Source organism: Emys orbicularis, chromosome 14, assembly GCF_028017835.1.
Source record: "Emys orbicularis isolate rEmyOrb1 chromosome 14, rEmyOrb1.hap1, whole genome shotgun sequence".
In the NCBI taxonomy this organism is placed as follows: domain Eukaryota; kingdom Metazoa; phylum Chordata; order Testudines; family Emydidae; genus Emys; species Emys orbicularis.
In genome coordinates, this window is record NC_088696.1 from 27140377 (window position 1) to 27166203 (window position 25827).

Consider the following 25827-nt stretch of genomic DNA (forward strand, 5'->3'; position numbering starts at 1 on the left):
AGTTAGACCAAGCCACAATCGAGCCCAAGATTATTAGCATCATAGGAATCAGAGATTTATTAGATTGAGTAGATCCATTAACAGGGGCAGGATATATTCTCTCTCTGGAGGACATAGATATTTAACTGATAACACCAAAGACTGATTATAATTATTTTTCCCCTTTAAAGAAGCAGTTTTAGAGCCGACTCCAAAGCCCACTGAAATCGATGGAAAGGCTCCCAGTGACTTTGATGGGCACTGGATCAACATTAGTGACAAATCATTGTTAATGTAATGAGTGCAGCTTGTTTACAGCAATTTTTGCCAGTTTATGGCTTAAATCTGCAGCTTTTGATATACACTGAAAAGGGGGAAAAAATGATGATGCTAGCCAATGAGCCATGGCATCCTCTTTCTTTCTGATGTGTTGACATTTAAAGAAACTTGGCACTTAAAATTACAGCCAAATCTTCCAGTGAAGCTCCCTTAATTCAGTGGTTTGACTTATCTTCAAATCTGAACAGAAAGGAAAGCCTTTCTTTCCTAGCAGGCACCTGAACACCTGCACTAGGAAGGAACTGGCAGGTACCTTGTTCTCTCAGTACCTGGATTATTTGTGTGTTGTTTATTATATCCCTTGCTTTAGTTTTCATCAATTGTAATCATTTAGAGGGAAACGGTATGATTAGCAGCATAGAAGCAAACAGCAGGAATTAATCCTTTAAATACAAATATTTTATTGGTTATGCCATGGCTCCTCGGAAAAACAGTGGGGCAAAGAGCACAGATGAAAACCCTCTTTGAGTTTCCTCTAAAATCACTATTCATTCACAATTTGCTTAATGCAATTCTTAATGCAAGCAATTAAGAATTTAGATTTCGTAATTCTGCTTAACAACACAAGTTTAACTATCAACACCCAACATGTGTCATGATTTCAGTCTGTCTTCTAACTTGGCAGGGTTCCCTACTTCAGTATAAGTCTAAAGACTACCATTGCAGTGGGCAAAGTACTTTCACTAGTTCATTTCCAAAGTATGGCTGTGCTGTACACTATTTCAGCTTCGGCAGGGCAGTACATTAAAGGCACACTCAGCAGCTAATGATTAGTTTGTAATATAGGTCCTAGAGATCATCTTCTGTTTCACAAAGGCTTCTTTCGTCTCTCTGTAGTATGAATAAGGCTAAATCCAATTTTCATTTAACTCCTGAGATAAGTCTACACTTGTTTCATTAAATACATTTCAGAAGGCAGAATGAAGTACTACAGAACAAAAGTATTATAGGTTATGTGTAAACTTATTTCTATTAAGTGTCATTAGATGGAACAAATATTTACAAGGCATAAGACTTTCATCACATTCATAGATATCTAAGCTTGACTAGCTATCATCCTGAGTGTTCAGAATGTATAATATTGCACTAATTTGCTGCAAAATGCTCAGTATAACCACAGATCTACTATTTTCTTTCACCATTATTTTCCACCTAGAATGGCATGTTCCATTGTTTTGTATCTACCCTCTCTTATGTGGGACGTCTTTACACACTATATATCACAATGTATTTATCCTTACAATGTTTTCCATTTTCCTTTTGATGGTAGAAGTGCTGCATTCTTAAACAAGCAGGACCAAATTCTATTCTTTGTTACACGGGGGTCTATGAAGTTACTCTGGAATTACATCAGTGTAACTGAGAACAGGATCTTGTCTTTGTGGCTCCACCTGATTACCTGCAAATGTCATGCTACTGATGCAGCAACTTGAATTTCCCCCCCCAAACTATTGAAATGTGAATTTGAAATGATAATCTCCTTTCTAACATGGTCCATATATGCCCCTTTATGTCATACTATACCTAAGGAATCTGCTTAAAAATAGTCACACAGCAGCAGGGCTAACTTATGGCATGCCATTACATTTGCAAAATTAATTCGTTTTTTCTCCCAATATATGCCCTTCTCCCCACTCTCCTCCCTTTTTCTTGCCCTCTGAAATCTAAGGGATAGCTCGAGCATTGGCCTGCTAAACCCTGGGTTGTGAGTTCAATCCTTGAGGGGGCCACTTAGGGATCTGGGGCAAAATCAGTGAAGGCAGGGGGCTGGACTCGATGACCTTTCGGGGTCCCTTCCAGTTCTATGAGATAGGTATATCTCCATATATTTATATTTAAAGGGGCACAATGGAAAGTTTCTCCTTGTAATGTAATATTAAGATTTCAAAAAAATACAAGTAAAATAAAATAGAACAGGTCTAATTCTGACTTAAAATGAGTTATTCCTAATTTACACCAGTGGGAAAGCAAGATTAGAATTGAAAAGTCAGATTCGTCAAGCATAACTGTTTGATGGACGGAGACTTTAACATACAGGAGAAATTGCAGTGCTAAGAGACTAAAAGGTCTATGCAGATTAAACTGTTATTAGCAGCTAAACAAACTGGTTCACTAAGTAATACTAAATCTTCATTACTCAACTAGCAGACAAAAATTTAATAAACAGCCAAGGAATTTAAAACAGGCAACCTACAAATAAGCAACTGATGAGTTAATCATCCTAAATAAGGTTGCCAGTTCAAAAGTCTTCCTAACTAATTTATTCACATACTCTGTGCCTTGCTTGGCTCAGTTATTTCAATCAATAAAAGCCCCTACTTCAAGTAAACACCCTATTCTGAGTCACCACTAAATTCACGAGTAAAACTGTGTAGTTAAACATTGAATTTTCATTCAGCCAACACCATTTAAAATTACTTGTATAATTATTATGAACCCAGGAATTTTAAATGCACACAAATCCTGTGTAAAAACTGGAAAATTACAATTCTGATTCAAATTTATCTGATGAAAGCTGCTATTTGCATAGATTTTGCTATGCACAACACTTCAGAATTTGAACACTATGTAATTAAAATGGTTAATTGCAAAAAGCAGTTGGTCATTAGGACTATAATTTAACAAGGTTCTCTGTATTTGACCATCTGATTTAAAAGGTTAATGCAGTGACCTAGGAAGCCACTGTACCCATTTTAATTGTGCTGGCATTTTGACCAAAGACCACTTTAAAGGAAAAAGGGGACGAAAAATCCAAGCTCGCTTTGTGAGCCAGTATTATCTTCTAAAACCTACACAGTGAGAAATCACAAAAACAAAATCTGCCGACTTTATTAAAATATTAACAAGGTATAGTTAAAACTTTTGTACACTTATGCAAATGAGGTTGCTAGAACAAGGGAAAGAAGAGGTTCCCCTGGGAGAAAAAAATATAAAATCAACAAAGTGAAAAGATCAACCATCCTTCCACTGCATGACAGCACGACACAAGAGGCATCAGCTTGGGAATTCAGCAAGATAAATAAAAACCCTCCAAAGTTTAAGTAAATCATGGTTTATAAAGCTAATAGATTTAAATGAGGCATACAGTATCCTTCTATAAAAAGATTACATTTACCAGGGGACAGTAGCAGTATTTTGGCAGAAGTGCTAAACAGGTAAAATATGTATGATAAGGAAGGCCAGACTGAGAACCTCTGTGTATCTGTTTAAAAGTTAAAGCTCTGGTAGCCAATTTTTCTATGTGATAATTAGATATGCAGGGCTTTTCTCTGCTGCTAGATTAACACAAAGTTACAGCACTATGGCAGGTTCTCTGCATTTCAACGGGTTTAACACTGAAGGTCAAAACTTAATTTTAAGCATAATTGATTCAACACTAACCTGACCTATGAGGAAAGATTTTAAAAACTGGGCATGTTTAGTCTTGAGAAAAGAAGACTGAGGGGGGATGTGATAACAGTTTTCAAATATGCTAAGGGCTGTTATAAGGAGAATGTGATCAATTGTACTCTGTTCACTGAAAGTAGGACAAGAAGTATTGGGCTTAATCTGCAGCAAGGGAGAATTAGGTTAGATATTTGGAAAAACTTTCTAACTCTCAGGGTAAAGCTCTGGAATAGGCCTCCAAGGGAGGCTGTGGAATCCCCATCACTGAAGGTTTTTAAGAACAGGTTGGACAAACACCTGTCAGGGATGGTCTAGATTTACTTGGAGATTTACTGCCTCAGAGCAGGGGGCTGGACTTGATGACCTCTCGAGGCCTCTTCCAGGGCTATACTTCTATGATTCCCAACACTGCTCCTGAGAACTCCTCCAACATTAAGTGCTAAACTCTATCTCTTCAGCCAATGCGTGCAGTAGCAGCAGAAGGGGTGCAGTTGCCCCTGAGGGAGCTCCCAGAGCCCTTGTGCCTGAGGCAGACCTACTGCCTCCAGGAGGGCCAGGGGAATCTAGATCAGCGCAGTCTTTTGAAAAAATGCAATGCATACTTCTGTCTGCACGTGTGGAGACAGGAACGGGGGACCCCTCACACACACACTTTGAGAAGGCTGAAATCAATGGAGCTACATCCACTTATGCCAGCAGTGAAATTGGACTGTAGTGCCTAGTTTTAACAATCTGCTACACACTACTATGCCTTTGCGGCTATGGCTGGTCTGATTAGAATTCTATGTTCAAGTAGCACGTACATTTTGCTCTTGTACCTAGATAGGTAGGATCCCTTAACTTTTTACTTAACACTGGGGAAGGAGGGATGTCATAATGTTAGTTTAGTCTTTGTGTATTAATCATTCCCTACATTATTAATAGAGAAAAGGAAATTATTTACATAGTGCTTGATGTAGACATGTCAGTATGTAGCAATGCTACTGTCAAGAGAAATACTCATAAAGAATCATGATATCTGTCTTGTCTTATTTTATGCCAGCCAGGCTCAGAGATCCCTTTCTCCTGATAGCACCCACGGGGAGAGAGAGAAAGAGAGACTAGGAGAGTTTGCTGCTGTTGCAAAGAGGGAGGGAAAACCATGGTTATGCATTGAGTAAAGAAATGGTCTAAAAGCTGTGCAGTGATGAGAGGGTTATTACATACAAACAAAATAATTGCTGTCAGTTTGTATTTACTTATTTCAAAAACATACCTGAAGCTCTGTCTGAAAGAAGAACTTCTGTGGGCACTGGGAACAGTCATAAATTTTATCCTCCTGCCCGTGGACTGCAAAGATATGCTGCTGCAGTTTATTTGCCTGTACAAAAACTGAAATAATACAGTGTGATCAGAGATTAAGTTTGCTTTAGGTAACTTCTGCCCTATATTTGCTGCACATTTATTATGGCTGTAATCCTAAAAGGTCCAATGATATTTATCAATCAATCATCAATATTTGTGTTTCAGTACAATTATCCTGCAAAAGTGGACAATATTAATAATTTAAGTTTTAAAGAATAATGTTTAGCTTAGTTATAATAGACTCTAAATATCATATTGATTTTTGAAATTCCACCATAAAGTCACTGCCATCCATTCATAATTGGATGAACCCAATTGTAAAATCGAAAAAAGGGCGTCACCTCTTTTGCAGGGAGCTGTGAGCCAATCATAAGTGCATGAGATTTATTTATAATGCAGGAGAATTGGACCAGTAGAGACCTAGGGGGTTAATCTAGAAGATGTGTGACCAATGCAACATTTCTGGCAGACTACAAAGGAAGTGTGAACCTGCAGATATAGTCTGTTGCAAAGACAACCTGTATAACTATTTTGTCGATATAGAATAGAAGAGATAAGTGTAACAGTATTTATGGTATTAAATCTTAAGCACTTTTATAATTTTGAACTGAAAGTAATTCTGATTTTGTCAGGTAGAGTTTGGAAATCAAGCATGCTGAGTTTATGATTTATTTGGTTAAGATAATTTCTCAGCCTACTTCACATCTCATTTAAGATCAATGTTTATGGGTTCTAGACCTATGCAATATGCAAAAGTAGCTTCTTACTAACTGAATTTAAAGAAATACTATTAAGGATTTACCAGTACTTCATAGCATGTCTCAGAGGCTAAATCTACACTACTAGGTAGGAGTGTGACTGCCCTGCTCATGTACACGTACTCATGTGAGCCTCACTGAGCTAGCACAGGTATGAACAGCAGTGTAGCTGCGGTAGCACGGGCAGCGGAGACATGGCTTAGCCATGCAGAGTAAAAGACCTGCCTGAAACTAGTTAGTACATACTCAGCATGGCTTAGCTCCCGTGGCTACAGAAAGTACGTGTACACGAGCTGAGCTTGCAGTGTAAACATAGCCAGAAAAGGACAAATTAAGTTCAAAACTACAAATTGCCGTCTCTCAAACTGCAGATCAAATCCTGAGAGGTCATGAGCACCTGCGACTTCCACTGAAGTTAAGGGGAACTGCGGGTGCCGAGTGCCCCTCATGATTCAATCCTTTATTTTTTACTTAGCTCATAGTCACACATGTAGGAAACGAAAGACAGAAGTCATGTACACATCCAGCATTACTTTAACATTTTGCAAATACAAGTTGCTAATTGCAATTTTAAAAAGCATATAGAGCAGGTGACAACAGATCCTACAGACAGTCGCTTTAACCAAGATCATCCAAATTTGCTTTGCAGAGACAGGTTAAGGTTAACTACAAAAGATGGATAAACAGCAAGATGTTAGATATGTGCTCTACACAGAAAAAACAAGACCTGGGCATATGTATCTGAGGGCAGATTCTGGTCTTACAGTGAAAAAAATGAATACAGCAGTTGTCAAAACTATACAGTTTTAGGGTTTGATCTTACCAACCCTTTACTCACATGAGTACTTCCACTGAGAACTGACTACAGGCTACTTGTGTATGTAAAAAGCACTCACATGAGTGAGGGGTGCACAGGAGCAGGTCCTTACCTCACAAGAAATGTGTTTAGAAATGTACCCAACAAATGTAATTTTAAAAGGGCTGTAATTAGCTTCTTGAGCTTGGGAACTGATACATGGTGTCAAAAAATCACAGTGCTGTTCTTCATTCCTAGCTCCAGTTTTAGACTGGTGATATTTTAAACGTTTCCAAGCAGAGCATTTTTTCCCAAGGAATGGAATACTGTATTTTAAAAATCCCCTGTGTGTCATTTCTGGATCAAGCCATGCACACTGAGGCTTGTCTAGGTCTTACTGTCTTACCTGTGAAACAAACAGGGCATTTGAATGTGCCTCCCATCCCCTCAAAGCTGTGCTCAATCAGGTGACACAGAAGCTTTGCTGGAGAGTCAAACATCTGGTTACACAGCTTGCACTCATGATTGATGCCTTCCTCTGCAAGGTTCAAATGATACAACTTGTTAGTGACACAGCAGATTAGTGTCTGAAATGCAGCAGTCTGCTAGAAATGGTAGTGCTGGATTGCACAGCTTCAAGGACCCAAAGACATTACAATTTCTGTGTCCCTATTACAAAAGCACACACAGTCACTTGTACAATGTATTCAGGTGTACAGCCGCAAGTCAAATTTAGGGGCATTTATTTTCAGCTGTGATGAAAGTGATGCTGTGATCAAACCACCAGTAACATATATGCCTGTTTACAGGCTTGTGACAATATTGTACCTTTGCACCTTGCATCTAACCACAAAGGCAGAACATTGTTCTCTGGATATCTATTATTAAACATTCAAACAGCATTTAAAACAAATTGAACAGTGTGAATTCAACCACCACCACCAGAAAGAGTGAAATCCCATCTTCACCTCAGATTATATTGCAAGTATATAGGAGGAGAAGAGGAAACTAACAGGGAATAGCAGGAATGCAGGGCTAACTCAGCCTTCATTTTATATGTAATGCCTTTTTTAGGTTGAAGTGAGACCACTGATGGTATTTAAATGGCATTTTTAAATTGAATATCCCTTTCATATATATTTGTTTTGAACAGACCTTTCATGGAGATGTTCTGAATACAAAGAACCTATTTAAAAATCCCCTTAAATTCTGGTTTATTAATAGATAAACTTTCACTATTATTTTTATTATTATTATTATTTTTACCAGCATATTAACCTAATACATTAATTTGTCATTTTTGGTGTTTTGTGCAGTTAGGACATATTATGAGATATTGGAACAACATTTCAAAAGACTCCCAGAAATACAAATGAAATAATCTGTATTTGGGCCGGGGGGTGGGGGGGGGGGAGGGGGGAGGAGGGAAGGGAGAGGAGCAGGGGAGATACCTGTTTTGTGCATGCCAGTAAATATGCCAACATTTTTTACAAGTGTTTTTTGTAAATACCAGCCGAAATTTTGTCTTCCCCATTAGGACATTATATGCGAAATTCTCATGAAAATATATTTTAAAAAAATCAAGTTCTGGCCTATGAGATATGCATTACTTTATGTCTTCATCTCAAAATCTCATCTAATTTACATTTTTAGTTCCAGAATAGCAATAAGTGATTATAGTGTACTATGAAATAACCTCCTGCTAAATGTATTTGCATCCTTCAAATAATTTGAGAAAGAGCATAGAAAATCTCTGTTGATAATTGCTTTTATATTACCTTTTTATAACCTTAAAATGGCTGAACAGAGGAAAATTATTGTTTTCCATAAGGCCTCTGAAACTTAAGGAATCTCAAAGCCCTTACAAAGTAACAAGTTAAATAACAGTAGTATGGTAACAGTGAAGGCAAATGGAGCAGCCATTATGCACTTGTAAATAGCTCAGACACACACACAGCCTGCATATTAGAACCTGGCTTTTTGTTGAAAACAGGACTAGCAGGGGAGGGTTGGTGGCATGCAGCTGGAGAGAATTCCCAGAGTACAGTGTCTTAAAGGGCCCTAACCTCACCAAGAGGATATTAAAAAAATCTGTAAGTGGTGCCGTGTGCAGGAGTGAGCTACTGCCTGGGCCAGTATTAGGAGCTGTCTACGCTGCTCCAAAAACAGGTAAGCTCCCGAAGCACTTATAATTGGTGCTCTGTTCCCCATACTGCCTGTGACACATACAGAGTAGAGAGCAGAATGCTGATGACAAGAAATGCTTGAGGAGAAGAGGCAGCATCAGTGAAGCATGAATGGATAGCTCCTCCCACTGAGGGGATGCCAGGCACCTCTAACATGTAGGGCACGTTTCTCTACCCTGATCTGCACTATGATCCTCTATTCATAAAATGACTGCAGAATATGCAATAAAGGCCCCCACAGTGTGCATAGCCAGTTTAGACTGGAGGGGGAAATGCTATCCTTTTTCTTTGTAATGTTTCATGGAGAAAGAAGAGGGAGATTGAGGGAAGTGGGGGAAAGACCGACAGATGGGATGGGAAGGAAGTAAAAATAGAAAAGGGAGACTGAAAGGAGAAGAGAGAAAACACTGGTGTGATTACAGAGGCCCAGGACTTCAACTCTCCATTCTGACTACTCCAGAAATTCTCTAGACGGCCAAAACCGAGAGGTGGAATATTTGTCAGAACACAAGGATTCTAATTTGAATTTTTTTTAATTACTGATCTGCACAGCCACCAAAGATGGGCAGATATTTAGCATTTAAGTATGAAAATGTTTTTAAAACTTCCTTTCTCCCAATCTCCTGTATTATCCAATCTGGCTTCCTAGAAGAGACCCTTGTGTGCCCAGTTTCAATCCTGTGCAAATCTGCATAGTTTAGTAATAAACCCCATGGGGAAAAAAGGCAGGGAAATGGCTTTGTGATGGAGATGCTGTAGAACCCTTAACCAAATAGCTGTGAACAACGACAATGCAGTATAATAAACATGTAAAGTACAAAGCTGATACTATGGTAATAGAAAGAATTCCTTCAAATAGTAAATCAGAGAAATCATGTTTGACATTCACTTTCTAACTTCCATATACTGTATTATTCAGAAACCCATTCACCTGTGATTCATATATAGCATATGGTCCTGAGTGAGCACTCATTAGGAAAAATGTTTCCTTTGTGGCTAAATACCTATAATTTCAGCAAAATTTAAAATGTGAAATATATGTAATATTCAATATGAGACTGAAATTATATTCTCTGGGTCTTCACATGTTTAATTAGGTAACACTGATTGCATATTTTCTTGGCTGATCCCTGCAGAATTTTACATAGTTAAACCCATCACAAACTAAACCTGGAATGAAAAATAATAAAACATAATAGGTTCCTGCAGATCTGGAAATTTATCCCACTCGAGGCAAGACCTTTTGATTTGCAAATCCACTTCTGAATTATAAGGCCTTCTCCTCACCGGTGGGGTTTTGATTCCACTCCCACAGGAGTCCATTATGTATTTCTTGTGTCTATAAAACCATCCAGGAAGAAAAAATGGGGATGGGGGGGAGGGAAAGTACCCTGGTTAGCACGACAAACATTTCTCTATTCATGCATGTGTATCCTAACTATGAAAATGCCCAAAGATACAGAGAGAACTGCTGCTACAATCACTCTCTTCTCTCTGGCATTTTAATAGAATTTTACATAGAAACACAGAGTATGCATAGAGATACAGGTGTATCTTTGCAGAATAACTTTCTTGAATTATATAAGATCACATAGGCACATGTGAGACAGCTTCATGGTGACAATACAGTGTCTGACAGCCAGCACACCATTCAAGCATGTGCTGGTGGGCTCTAGTAAAAGAAAACATGCCATCATTTCCCTCATTTTTATTCTATTTTTTTAACATGACAGGCATCCATAAGAGAGTCCCACATAACTCAAGTGAATTATGCAGCCCTTCTCATTTGTAAAATAAAATGCAGATTTTTGCTGCTTGCTTTGCTAGATCTTCTCCCATTTCTCCTTAAGTGTATCTGTGTGTGGATCTATTGATTTTAAAACCAAACAAGCAATACATTGCAAACAAGATTCTAAGGTTTCTTTCCCTTTCCCCCCCAAGCTCAGAATAATAAGCATTAATTTTACACTTCATTTCTCAAAAAAATAATAGGATGTGCTCTTGTTTAAAACAAGCAGGCCTGCTGGATTCTGTCAGGTTGAAACTATGTCAGGCCAAAAGAGGAACAGAGTGCTTTGTGTAAAAGTATCATGGGGAGATGATAGTATCCTGTAATGTTCTCAGTACCTACTTTTGTCTCCAAAAGCATTTGATCCCTGGCAGACACATACTTATTTCCATACTGGTCTTGAGGGAAGCCAGTAGGAATGAGAGCTGATTACACTGGTCTACAATTTTTGAGAAGTCGTCTGCTTCAGAGATAAAATGTGCTATTTATTATGTATCTTGATGTGCTGAATTCAAATATGACAATTAAAACAACTGATTGGCTACTGTTTCTAAGATATTTAAGTTTTTACATTTTATGTCTGTGTATATTGTGTAGATAGTAGAGTTTTAATCATAAATTGTAAACCTAGGTCTTTTCATGTGTTTATGGTTGCTTTACATGATAATATTTCACCTGTCCTGTTTATGTAACACTTTAAAAATCAGCAAAAGGGTTATATAAATAAAATTTATTATGAAACAAAAGGCAAAAAACTATTATGTACATAGTTTAGTCCTATTCAGTGTCTACTCGGCGCTTCTTGGCTTGTCTCTTGTATTCATTAAATGGAGCATCTCTTGTCACTGTCCAGCAATAGTCTGCAAGCATTGATGGGCTTCATTTGCCCTGATAGCGTTTCTCCATTGTTGCAATGTCCTGGTGAAATCGCTCGCCGTGCTTGTCGCTCACTGCGCCGCAGTTCGGTGGAAAAAAATCTAGATGAGAGTGCAAAAAATGTATCTTTAGTGACATGTTGCAACCAAGGCTTTTGTATGCCTTGAGGAGGTTTTCCACCAACAACCTGTAGTTGTCTGCCTTGTTGTTTCCAAGAAAATTTATTGCCACTAACTGGAAGGCTTTCCATGCTGTCTTTTCCTTGCCACGCAGTGCATGGTCAAATGCATCATCTCGAAGAAGTTCACGAATCTGAGGACCAACAAAGACATCTTCCTTTATCTTAGCTTCACTTAACCTTGGAAATTTTCCACGGAGGTACTTGAAAGCTGCTTGTGTTTTGTCAATGGCCTTGACAAAGTTCTTCATCAGACCCAGCTTGATGTGTAAGGGTGGTAACAAAATCTTCCTTGATTCAACAAGTGGTGGATGCTGAACACTTTTCCTCCCAGGCTCCAATGACTGTCGGAGTGGCCAGTCTTTCTTGATGTAGTGGGAATCTCTTGCACGACTATCCCATTCGCAGAGAAAACAGCAGTACTTTGTGTATCCAGTCTGCAGACCAAGCAAGACAGCAACAACCTTCAAATCGCCACAAAGCTGCCACTGATGTTGGTCATAGTTTATGCACCTCAAAAGTTGTTTCATGTTGTCATAGGTTTCCTTCATATGGACTGCATGACCAACTGGAATTGATGGCAAAACATAGCCATTATGCAGTAAAACAGCTTTAAGACTCGTCTTCGATGAATCAATGAACAGTCTCCACTCATCTGGATCGTGAACGATGTTGAGGGCTGCCATCACACCATCTATGTTGTTGCAGGCTACAAGATCACCTTCCATGAAGAAGAATGGGACAAGATCCTTTTGACGGTCACGGAACATGGAAACCCTAACATCACCTGCCAGGAGATTCCACTGCTGTAGTCTGGAGCCCAACAGCTCTGCCTTACTCTTGGGTAGTTCCAAATCCCTGACAAGGTCATTCAGTTCACCTTGTGCTATGAGGTGTGGTTCAGAGGAGGAGGATGGGAGAATATGTGGGTCCTGTGACATTGATGGTTCAGGACCAGAAGTTTCATCCTCTTCCTCTTCCTCGTCTGACTCAAGTGAGAATGATTCTGGTGCATCAGGAACCAGCAGTCCTTCTCCGTGGGGTACTGGGCGTATAGCTGATGGAATGTTTGGATAATGCACAGTCCACTTTTTCTTCTTTCACACACCTTTCCCAACTGGAGGCACCATGCAGAAGTAACAATTGCTGGTATGATCTGTTGGCTCTCTCCAAATCATTGGCACTGCAAAAGGCATAGATTTCCTTTTCTTGTTCAACCACTGGCGAAGATTTGTTGCACAAGTGTTGCAGCATATGTGTGGGGCCCACCTCTTGTCCTGATCTCCAATTTTGCAGCCAAAATAAAGGTGATAGGCTTTCTTAACCATAGTGGTTATACTGCGCTTTTGTGATGCAAAAGTCACTTCACCACAAACATAGCAGAAGTTATCTGCACTGTTCACACAAGTACGAGGCATCTCTGCTCACTTTGGCTAAGCAGAAATGTGTCCCTTTGCAAAATCAAACACTGACAAATAAGAGAGCACGACACTGTATGATTTCTAGAGCTGATATAGGGCAATTTGTTCAGCAGAGTGATGTAAGCTTCGTTATGATTGCATCATCCATGACTTCTAGGAATAACATGATGCAATTCATATCATGTATGATGCAATACATTCATTCATTGTTTTGCCTAAAAAGCAAGTACTGTCCAAACCCAGTCATAGATTTATTCATCGATCCAGTCAAAGATGTATTTTAGTCATTTCTGGTTTAAATTGAGATCCCTTCCCTTTATAACTCACTTATCCTCCGCCATTCCCAAGTCAAGGGTCGTATATACTGACCCAATAGCATATCTTGAAAACTAGAGCCAATCAACTATTTTATGCATCATTTTCGTTCTCAGTGACCCAGAATTAGTAAAGTTTGACTACATTTATTTCAGAATTATTTTGGCTGTAGAGCACTGTTATCTGAATCCTGAAGGTGAAACCTGGGTAGTGCCCACTGATGTCAAAGGCAGGCATTTGGTACATAATTTACTGTCTGTTAGTGAGGATTAGTGGGTCGCCCCGACCCAGCTGAACTGCAGTGGTGAAGCACACAGTTTATTGTTCTTAAGTTCAAACGCATTTATGTGATAGTTCTAAATATGCTGATAGGATGCTTAATAGCATTTACACTGTCATTCTGCCCATTTTATAGTGGGAATATGCTTCTCCATAAAGCTATTTCTGTTGCAGCAATGTGCATCTAATACATATTACAATGAGTCTCTAAGCCACTAAGAGAACTGACAATAGCAGCCTCCTGGCGAGGATGCAGTATAATTAATAATGCTGTATTAAACCCATGTTCTGTATCAGCTGCATTTCTAATTATAACTATTTTCATGGCAATATAAAACAGTGCATTAACACTGTCATGCAATGACATGTTATCAAACCAATAACAAATGAGAGATTTGAACAATAAAGAGGCACTGTCTTTACTGTTAGTTAAAACTTCTTTCTGCAACTTGATTTAATAAAACAAAATTCTCCCTTACAGAAGAAAATAAAATAGTCCCAGACCATGTTGTGAAGAAATTTAAGACAATCTGACACTCATTCTTGATAGCAGCATGTAAATCCCACACTGCAGCTCTTCCAAAAAACATTATTTCTGCTTCATTGCAGCAAATTAAGGTTAAGGGGAGGCTACAATGAGGCGTGCACATCCTGGAGTTACCTATACTTCTAATGAATCTTGATATAGTGAAATGCAGCGTAACCAAACATTAATGTACTATGTCACAAATCTGGTAACATTAAATGGGGCCCTGTAAGAGGTGCTTTAGTTACAGTAAAAAATAAATAGATATTAGAATAAACACATGGAAATAAATTGCGAAATGGAAGAAACTGTTGTTTATGCCATTCATTTCCAAGTAAAGCACTATTTAAAACAAACAAACAATCCAAGCCCTTTACACCATGATGTTATTTAGTAGGTGACTACAAACAGACTAGGAAAACAAATAAATGAAACAAGATCTGATAATAAAGAAAGCCCATTAGCAAACAAAGAATATAGAAGCAGTGTGAGGAAACTAACAATTTCATTCTAGACGATGGCACTGTTTTACTATTGATTTGTCATTAAATGCCACAAAAATGAACGGAGAACCAAGCTCTGAGCAAAGAAGCATGTAGACTATAAGCAAAACAGGGTCACAAGCAGGAAACAGTGGACCAACAAATGTTCAAATGAGATTGTTACTATAATGTTAGACATGCGGGATGATGTTACTTCACCAATATTTGTTACTTAAGAAAGCTTCTTACTGTACAAAATATCTGAGCTATATTTCTCATTTATATTTTCCTAATTAATCCAGGAGGATATAGTTGCACCCTTCTTTAAACCCCTAGAGAATGCTTCCCAATATCCTTCTGGAGAGATGAGACCCATGTCTTTTCTCCCAAGTGTCTTCAGGAGACACAAATGAGCTCTGCTAGCCTTACCTTGGCACCACTGGGACAAAGACACTCTTCAAAACAGTACCCTGACAATTAAGTAGTCTGGTTTTGAAAGGCTTGGGATTGATGGCATGGACAGCGAAATATCACCTGGGGAACTGGGTGTAGTCCTCTGTGGGTTGCTTGAGGTCAGTTACTATAGCAACATAGAATGAGCTCAACCTTGTAACTGACCCTTATCTTTTTTTGATCTGTGGGACACTTGGGGCCATAGCTGGAAATCAACTGGAAAATAATCTGGTCACATATCAGAAAGAAAACTATTTATACTATTTATCCAGGTAGAGCTGATCTCTCCCTTTGACAACTCTGCTACATTATGAGGCCCTTAATGTTTCTACACTATTCAATAAACTTATGTAGACAATCTATACTTATATACTGTAACAAAATGCAACCACAGGTATCTTTATTGTTGGTTATATTGATATAGTGCCAAATTCTTCCATCGCTCCCAGCTCATACAGTTCCACAGACTTGACTATGTAGATACATATACACCTACACACCTCTTACAGAGTTTAATATTTTAGGGTGTCATCTGCAACTCATATTCTTTTGTGCTTTCGCAGATGAAATATTATTCTGCTTTGAAATATATTTTTATGATCTAGAATGACACAAAACTGATGTCTTTTATGAGCTGAAGATTGGTTAATAAAATCTTGTATTCCTGCTTTAGTCCTATGACAATTTTACTATTATAAGTTTTTAAGGGATATGACAGCTGTCCACAGTGGTTAAAAACATCACTTTAATGAAAAATGATAACACGAGGTGTTTTATATTTCTAGATAGTGCATAAGAAAACTCAACAAAATGCATTTGCTTTTGAAGCATATATTTGGCTTTGACCCAAGTTTATTGATTAAAATTAATTATATCTTCCTTATTTTTCCTGTATATTGAAATATAGCTCTTTATAATGGTTTGACAAAAATAAATTGTGGATATGCACAGCTTCCTGCTGGTGAAGTTGATTTTGGAAAGCAGTGAACATATGAAGAGATAAAAGTCTCAGAACCTCTTTTCAAATTTCACTAAGAGGCAGCATTCTACTGATCTCTGGTAATAAACTTTCTAACACTGCCTTTGTTGTACTCATTACATGGCTCTCTACTCCTAAAAAGCTATTCTTTTTCAGAGTAAATTAGCCCAAACATACCACACACTTTAAACTCTTTTCATTATCCCATGAGACTCTCGAGCTCAAAATATGCAGGGGAATTAGATTCCAAATTATTTATTTGGTAGCATGGAAGTTCATGGTATACACTGTATACAGTACATGTTAGCAGATTGCAAAATTAAAATGACCATTAAAAGAAGCAGGCTCCCAGGGGCTGAGAATGATACTGTGTAAATTGCTGTGGGACTTCCTATTGAATGGAATTGCAGACTGACTTCTGAATGTTACTCAAGAATTGACACTTTTCAGTGGCAAGCACTGTTTAGTGACTATACTTTACCAAGGAAGAAAACGTTAAAATCACATAAGATGTGTCTTACAAGCCTCTCTCTTTACCAACCTAAATTTCATATTACAAGGAAAGCTTAATCTGGAAGTTCAAAGTTGTGCACCCCCAATTTACTTGCTATGTAACTTTATTTCAGATTTAAATGTTATGCTCACAACTGCATAAAGTTTCGGATAATTTATATTGCTGCACTGCATCACAGTGTATCTAGAGTTAATGTCTGTCAGCCTTACTCTAGAAACCTCTCTTTTCTGCATGGTTTATGTCAAATTTTCCTCTGGGCTGAAGTTATAAGCCTGAGTCTCCTCTTACATCAGTGTAAATCGGGTATAACGAGAGGTAAATGCAGGAGCGGCGCCAGGGTTTTTGGCGCCCTAGGTGGGGGTCCTTCCGCGCTCCCGGTCGTCGTCGGCAATTCTGCGGCGGGGGGGTCCTTCCACGTTCCCGGTCTTCGGGGCACTTCGGCGGCGGGTCCCGGAGCGAGTGAAGGACCCGCCGCAGAATTGCCGCTGAAGACCCGGAGCGCGGAAGGACCCCCCACCGCTGAATTGCCGCCTGCCGCCCCCCCAAATCCTGGTGTCCTAGGCGACCGCCTAGGTCGCCTAAATGGAAGCGCTGGCCCTGGGTAAATGAAGTCCTACACACACACACAAACTTAATTTGTATGAAATTGATAAACCAGTAACACTGGCCAAAGTCAAACACAGTACAATTGTTACACAAGCTTCCTCATACTGCACAACTCTGCCTATGTATTTTAGTCATTAGCCCAATTCACTACTGCATTTTCCCCATTTTAATGGTGTCAGATCACTTTAAAACTGAAGTAATACAGTGGTAAATCATGAGTTGCAGTACCTATACAATTCCTGTATTGGTATCCCCTGAATAATTCTGCCAATTGATACATCTCAATCAACAAATGGTCTACCATCTTTCCATGTCTGTTTTCCATACTATTCTATCACTGGAACTCATTCCTAATCTGCAACACCCCTGCTACTTCCACCCTGGTGTTCCACTGAGCCAAGCCGGACAGTATCAAATACAATTGCGTGTTATGGACAAATCATAAACATCAATTTTATCTAGATGGCACCTACTCACCTTTATGTTATATATGTCCCCAAGGAAATTAAAAATAAAAACAAACTCCTATAAAATCTTATCAGAACCAAATAGTATTCCATTGTACTGTCTCAAATATGGAAGTCTTTAAATCCAATCTAAATGAAGAGAAATCCATGACATCTTTCAGTCTACAGGCCTGTGTACAGAACAGTGCATTCCACCACAGATGCAAAGAAACACAATGCCCCCAGTGCTATTTTAGCAAACTCCTAGCTCCATAAACCCAGTGTCTTGTGACATAAAAATAGTGTGATCATGTACAGGGTACTGGTAGGTCATTGCAATAATTTGGAGCTACTCAAGGATTATAAGGGATACTAAAACCAAAACCTTAAACTCTGCCTGCACTCCATTGGAGACTAATGCAAAATATGAAGGAAAACACAGGTAAAATTCCCTCATTTGCTCCTAACATTGTCACATCCAGTGGGGATCAGGATGAAACCACCAAACTCATCTTTGCTTGTGTCCAAATCTAGGTATAGAGAGGTGAGAGGCTAAAGTGCTAAGTCACTGTGGCACCCAGCCTCTTCTAACAGACTGAATGTCCCGGATGCAGGCTTACAGTGCATACTCAGGATCACACACACATTATTTTTAAATTTTTAAAACCCCCACTGAAGAATGTCACTGATCTTCAGATTAAAGTGCCCAAGAACACTTTGACACAATAGACTATAAATCTATCATGTAAATAATCATCAAATTAATGGTCTATAATAGTATATAATTAACATGACAGACAGGCTCCAAGCTAGTTGTTGTCATCTACACAGTTTACAGGAATGTATCATACCACTTCCATTAATGTGTGTTGGGGGAAAACAAAAACCATTATAATGTGTGTGTGTGTGGGGGGGGGGGGACGACACACACACGTAGAAACAAAGGAAATGTGACACAAACTACTCCACTGGATGGATAGAGGGATCTCCCAGCCATTGAATTAATTTAACCTTTAAACACCAATATTTTGCCTGTATACTGTAGCACATATGTTAAGGGCTTGTTAGCACTAGAAATTTGTACTGCTTTAATTATACATAGTTAAAGTGTGGGCACAGTCAGATCAGTATAAAAGTGCTTTATGGTATAGCTATTCCCATACAGGAAGGGAAATAGCTACACAGGTACCAGTCACCTTTACACCACTATAACTGACTCTACACTATGGCTTTAAGCTGTATAGCAATTTTGGTCAAACAAACAAACAAACAAAAAAACAACCATTGTCATATTCTTCACTGAAAACAATCTACTCACCTCTACATGACAGATAACAATGACTACATGGGACCTTAAACGTTCACTTAGCTGGCATGTGCATATATGTCTGGGTAGATGAAAAAACACATGTTCATAAGTGAAGATTTCTAAGGAGCAAACAACATATTCTATTCTTCAAGACAATCAGAAAGAAGATTTTGTCTGAGGACAGAAAATATCTTATGCAAATTTCTATATTTCCATACTAAAGGCATATTCTCAAGTCAATGTGCAGAGCATCTCCCACCAATGCCAATGGGATTTGCTTGACTGAAGCACCACACATCAGGTGGAGAATGTATCCTTTATTAACTTGGCCTTAAAAAAATCCCCCACAGACCAGGTTTCTTAAAAGAGATTTCAACGTCATACAACCATTATGCATAGTATGAAATGTGAAATTTACTCTCAGTAGCACATGGCCAGTTGCTCCACATAAAAAAACCCACCTTTAGATTTGTTGTTCATTCTGCACGAGTTGGCCCACTTATGATCTGACACAGATTTTGTCCAGCACAAGGACCTAGAAGTGCCTGAGATGAAACACTTGCTCTGTAAACTCTCCAGATGCAGCTGCGTGTGTGCATCTTACACAGCAGCTCTGAACTTAAACAGGTTGGCAACATAGCGAAACCATTTCAACCAAGTACTTCGGTTTTTGCTTTGGTTTTGTTGCCTTTTTCATGTATTTATTTTGTTGTGTGAGTAGTCCAGTCAGACACAATGCTGACAGTGGTACATTCTCACTGAACAAGATAAACAGTTTGGTTTTATTTCTTTAATTTTTTAAGCAAAACAGCCCCCATCTTTTCATTTAACATGTCTGGACAAGCTTCCGATCCCCAAAGGAAGACCTACGCAAACTGGTGTAGTGCAGAGTAGGAAGTTCTAGAGGATACACACGGGCTCCAGCAGAAAGTATTCTAGAGTTTTGGGGACAGCCTCCCTTTTTGTTCAATTAAAGGAAGATGAAATGCTGATCTCAGAAGGATTTTGATCCTCTTCTAGTCTTGGAAAAAAGAGTTAACGCACAACCAAGTTAAAAGAAAATAACTAGGAGAAGACAATCTTGCAAAGTAGTCCTTGACTAATACTACTCTAGTATCTGCCATTTAAAAAGTTAACTTTTGCCTATAGACAAGCCTACAGTTACCAGAGTTGTTTCCTTTTCAGCGGATAGATGTTGTATCTCTGGTCTACTGTGTAGTGACTATTGGCAAATGCTGACTTCTTATTGATGATCATTGTATTTGAACTTAATGTTTCTTCCGGGTTCCTGGTTTGCTGATGCATAATGTGGTGTGCAGTAGGTCCCTAGTAAAAACAAAAGAACTATGAGGGGAGAAATATGTGACGATGTATCATTCAGTACATTCACTGGCCCTAGCATGGCTACCCTCTTCTTAGGGTGGGGCCTAAAATAAAAGGACAGTCAGATAAAATTATACAGAGGTACAGAGAAGTTAAATGACTTTCCCAAGGTCATATGTCAAGTTAGTAGCAGAACCAAGAACAATCCCCAGAAGCTCTGTGTGGTGGGGCAGCTGCCCCACTCCTGGAGAACAGGGATTAAAACAGCCAAGCTAGGCTGACTGGAGTAGCAGCCACAGCTGTGGCCAGCTCAATTAGGGCCCAGCTGGCCCTGGTAAGAGGGCTGTGGGCCAGAAGCTGGAGGAGTCTCTCTCCAGCCTTGGAGGGAGAAGGACCTGGCTGCCTGGGAGCTCAGGGTAAATGGAACAGAGCAGGGCTGGGGAAAGGCAAGAGGCGCTGGGGAGCTCCAGCCTAGTAAACCCCCAGGCGGCGGGCCCTGCTAAAAAGCAAAAACAGGTACTGGGGTTGCAGAGGCTGCAGCCCGGGCTTAGGCAGAGGCAGCTGGTCCTAACCCCTTGCCAATAATGAATGGCCATTACAGACTGAAGCTAGATGATGACTGGCAGTAGCCACTGAGGCCAGGTGGCTTTAGAGGGTTGGGGGTTCCCCTGGGAGGGGAGACCCAGAGAGTGGGGGTACTGCTGGGGCAGAACCCTGAGGTAAAGTGCACTGGGGTCTGGGAGGGACATGGGGCCAGCGGCAGGCGAGACACCGGCCTGCAGAGGGCACTCCATATGCTAGAGAGCTAATTCCCAAGACGACCAGCAGGAGGTGCCGCGCTGGTGAGTCTTCGCTCGCTACACCCTGTTTTCCAATTCCCCAGTTCTAACTACAAGACAACACTACATCCCATACTGTATAGTATATTTAATTTTAAAATTTATTGTACAGAGAATCTTAACTACTTAGGAGTTCTTATGAATATGCTAAATCATTGCTTGCTCAAATGGTATTGGGCATGAGCATCTAGACCTGAGGAGACTGACTGCGGACCATGCCAATTTTTAAGAGTTTCTTTCTTTTCCCCTGTTTAATACCAGTAAGTGTGTTAGAGCACAAAGAGAAAGAGAGAGACCTGGACTACATTTCTAGCTAGGCTAGAGGCCCATGATTCCACTTCTCCAGAATTCCACTTCTCTCTAGAGTGCTTTACGAGACCCATCATGCCTCAGGTGCAGCCTTTACACACAAATCCCACTGGGAAGATCAGGCCAAAGGCTCTCTAAAGCAAGACAGGTCTGCACCAAGGATACCTATTCCATTCACAAGGTTAGCTGTTCCCAATAGTTCTAATGTACAACCTAAGAAGCCATATGCAGGCAGTGTGGCACAGGGAACAGTTGAATCTTTGCAGTCAGATGAGCACCAATTATATGTTGTATCAATAAATGAAAAGCTAGAGTGTGGAACGGTTCACACAAGCAGCATGTGCAAAATAAATGCACCACAAATGAATAATGGGTACAAAATAGTTGCAGGGCAATCAACCGTTCTTCATGACATACCATAGATAGTTTCTCATTGTGCAGAATTCAAACACTCGGGAAGAGATTACAGAAATATTCAAAGATATAATATTTGTATTTTGAATGTTAATTTGATATAAAGGAGTGTGCATGAGGGAATGTTTATAATCAGCACTCCAATAAACTCACAAATGACTCTAGTATTTTATAAGCTTGTTAGAAACAAATCACTCCCTTAGCTTATATTTACTTACTGATGAATCATAAAAGGCCCCAATACACAAAGAGTAAATTCAAAAATGGTTTTCCTCATGTTTTATCTTCAACGATACTGGAACCCTCTCAATCCTGCCATGCATCCTGGCCATACACCCCATGGTTGTAGGGTTAAACGTCAATTCCCCCGGAAGAATACATGTAATTTTGAAGCACAATTCCTCCTCCTCCCTATCCCCCACCAATGTAGATTGGCTACCCTGATCTGGAGCTGAATCCAACTAGCTCAAGCTGCCTCCTGTCTTTATGTTGCCTGGAGAGGTGTCTATGGGAACAAATCCTATTGTGCCAGTTTACATAATGATGAAGCTCTAGGATGAGTGCTCAGCCTTAAGAGGGATTGGAGAAAATATGCACTAGCTTCCAAATCAATGTAACTGAAGACACCATGCAAAACGCACAAAATCGACTCAGCAATATATTTATACGTATTCACAGGTACTGGGGCTTACCTCAGTTCAACTGTGGGCACTGCAAAATGTATCTTTGAAAATCAACTGAAGCAGTGTTATCAGTGAGGTGTCAACACCCTCCCAAATAGACCCTCATTACCACTGAAATATTCTTCATGTTCTCTCTGTACATCAGACCAATAATCGACCCTGGATGAAAACCTCTTTTATCCAGTTTAAAAAACACTATGATGCTTTAATGCAACAGGAACATGCTTCAGTGGACAATATAACACCTACACCTTCCAAATACGATTAGTTATACACCAGCTCAAAGCAATAACACACTAGGCCGCAAGCACCGGAGACCTGTGTTAGACATTTTACTTCTAGCAATAACCATACTAATGTTACCAATGTGTGACACAATGGCTGGGTTTTGTAAGTAATTGTTTCGTAAGGTCCACACACTGTGTTCACATCCAGCAAGCAATACAAGTTGAGGAAAAAAAGCTGATGGAACAATATCTCATTTTTCAAATGTAACTAAGTACTATACACAGTAATGGGTGTGATGGGGATAGTCAGCTTTGTGCTCTTATTGACCACATAGAACTAAGACTGGGCTATTAGAACATACATTTTTATTTAATGTCCACTTAAAACATTAAGCAGAGCATTACACAAATACTTTATTATGGTCTGTAAAGAGGAGCTATTTACGGTAGTTGAAAAATCACTTGCCAAATTTAGGCATAAGTGCTTTCAGTACAGACACAGATGTACATTAGCTTTGCAAAAGTTAACGTAACGAGGGCCTGTGTTCTAGATGGCCACAGCCTTACGTTGACCCATGCACAGATTATTCCACAAAACATAATCTGCATGAGATGCGGAGTGTCTGGATTATGGGTTTATTCATTACAATACAGCCCAATCCCCTCACCCAGGTCCCAGTTTCAGAGGACGTACAGTGAGAACTCTGTAGGTTTGGGGGAAAGTAGAGGAGTAGGGTGCAAAAATTATATCCAGATCAGAAATCTAATCCACCTAAGTAGACAGTCTTGCAAAATCTTGAATACTTTTCTTTAACCCCCGAGGTATAAATTAGTCTGGTGGTACCCATGAGTTACTCTGCATGATTTAAAAATATATCAGTGTCAACAGAGGCTGCCTGAATTCACTACACTGCAAGGTAAATGAACCATTACAATAATTCAGACACAAACTAAGATGACTTTCTTCAATGCATCAAAAATACACAATCCTTTTTGCTGAGTCAATATTTCCTGAGGTGCATTATGAGAAACGCTGGTTCTTAAGAGCTATAACAGCAGCCAAAAGATTAATTCTTTTTTAACCCATGCACAAGCCATAATGCACTGGTACAAAAGTTTACTGGAAGGTGCCAATTTTGAGAAGGGGGCACATTCAAAACTTGCTAGCCCTTATCAATATGACAGCTCTTCAAAATGTGTTTAATGACATGGTCTGCAAGCAGCATTACCTGGTGTCCTCTAAAGATAATGGAGAGAAAGACACCAATGTCACAATGGAGCAAAATGGAGCATAGGTCAGGAGACCCTCTCAAAGATAAGGAAAGAGTAGGCTATACCACCATCATCAAGCCAGTCTTGCTAACAGGTTTTGAACGGGGCTAATGCTAACCATTGTAACAGAACCCAAATCCTCACAGATGGATTCTGGGTAAAATAGTCTCACAACCCTAGCGTGGAGTGGGAAAGGTTTGGAGAACAAAGGGGAAAGGGATATGGAGGAATTGTATGGCAGACTACTCTGTCAACTGACATTTTATGCTCTTTCAAATAGCTTGTATGCACAAGTGCTAATATTTTATGTTTTATATTGTAAAAGAACAGTGCAGCAGAACCAACATCAGCATCATGAGCTCTCTCAGGACTATGGGATTTAAGAAGGCCCCTGTCAACATTTTAAGCGATACTGACTTCAGAAATTTCAAAAAGCATAAAACCTGCAATAGATGATACTGGACTACAATCCGTATCCAGTCAACACACGTGGGCTTTCTTAGTGGCAGGGACCTAAACTGTCATATGGAGACAAGCCTGGATTTCTGATTTCAGCCTCTTGCTCCTCATGCTACATGAAAAACAAAGGACTCACTCCCTAGAGGGGAAGAATTCCTCCAACTGCTCAACTGTTACCAGCCTATTAAAGAGAGAGCTGTAGACTGGCTCTTCAATGAATTCCAACCACTTCTCCTTGCCTAAAAAAGTGTGTCAGGAAAAAATATATGGCTGGTAGAGGGGGGTTAAGGTAGGGGTAAATCCAGGCACTCAGAGATCAATTAGTGACATAGAGGAGGGCTGTCTAAAGCAGTGGTTTTCAAACTTTTTTTCTGGTGACCCAGTTGAAGAAAATTGTTGATGCCTGTGACCCAATGGAGCTGGGGATGAGGGGTTTGGGGTGTGGAAGAGGGCTCTGGGCTGGGGCAGGGCTGCGGGAAGGGGTCAGGGCTCTGGGGTGGGGCTGGGGATGAGGGGTGTGGAGTGCAGGAGGGGGCTCCAGGTTTGGAGGGGGCTCAGGGCTGTGGCAGGGGGTTGGGGTGCAGGAGGGAGTCAGGGCTCTGGGCTGGGGGTGCAGGCTCTGAGGTGGGGCTGGGGATGAGGGGTTTGGGGAAGGGACTCTGGGTTGGGGGGGCTCAGGGCTGGGGATTGGGGCTTACCTCCAGCGGTTCCCGGTCAGCGGCGCAGCCAGGGTGCAGAGGCAGGCTTCCCGCCTGTCCTGGCACCGCGGACCATGCTGCGCTCCGGAAGCGGCCAGCAGCAGGTCCAACTCCTAGGCAGGGGTGCGCAAGCGGCTCTATGCTGCTCTTGCCTGCAGGCACTGCCCCCCAGCTCATTGGTCATTTCCCGGCCAATGGGAATGCGGAGCCAGTGCTCGGGGCGGGGGTAGTGCGCAGAGCCCCGTGGCCCCCCCGCCTGGGAGCTAGACCCGCTGCTGGCCGCTTCCAGGGCGCAGAGCTGTGTCAGAACAGGTAGGGACTAGCCTGCCTTAGCCGGGCAATACCGCCGACGGGACTTTTAACGTCCCAGTCGGCGGTGCTGACCAGAGTCGCCGAGACCCAGTGCCTTCCATTCCGTGACCCCATTCTGGGTCGCAACCTATGGTTTGAAAACCACTGGTCTAAAGGGAAATGTATACACATACCTACAAGTTTTCAAGATTAGAATACCAGGAGTGAAATTCTGGTCCCACTGAAGTCAATGGAACAGGATTTCAACTTTATAGCTCCATACACAATGTCTTCACAGCTGTGTCAAGGATTAAAAAAACACAACAAAAACAAACAAACAAAACACAACC

At 40.3% G+C, this 25827-nt stretch overlaps 1 protein-coding gene across 1 annotated transcript in view; it reads right to left on the minus strand.

Moving 5' to 3' along the window:
• Positions 1 to 25827, minus strand: part of ZNF423 (zinc finger protein 423) — a 212359-nt gene that overhangs the window by 19473 nt on the left and 167059 nt on the right. Inside the window, exons 4-5 of the mRNA XM_065416708.1 lie at positions 7010 to 7141; positions 4961 to 5076 (exon numbers count right to left, since the gene is read on the minus strand). Of these exons, the coding sequence (XP_065272780.1) occupies positions 4961 to 5076; positions 7010 to 7141 (248 nt within the window). The remainder of the gene's footprint in view (positions 1 to 4960; positions 5077 to 7009; positions 7142 to 25827) is intronic.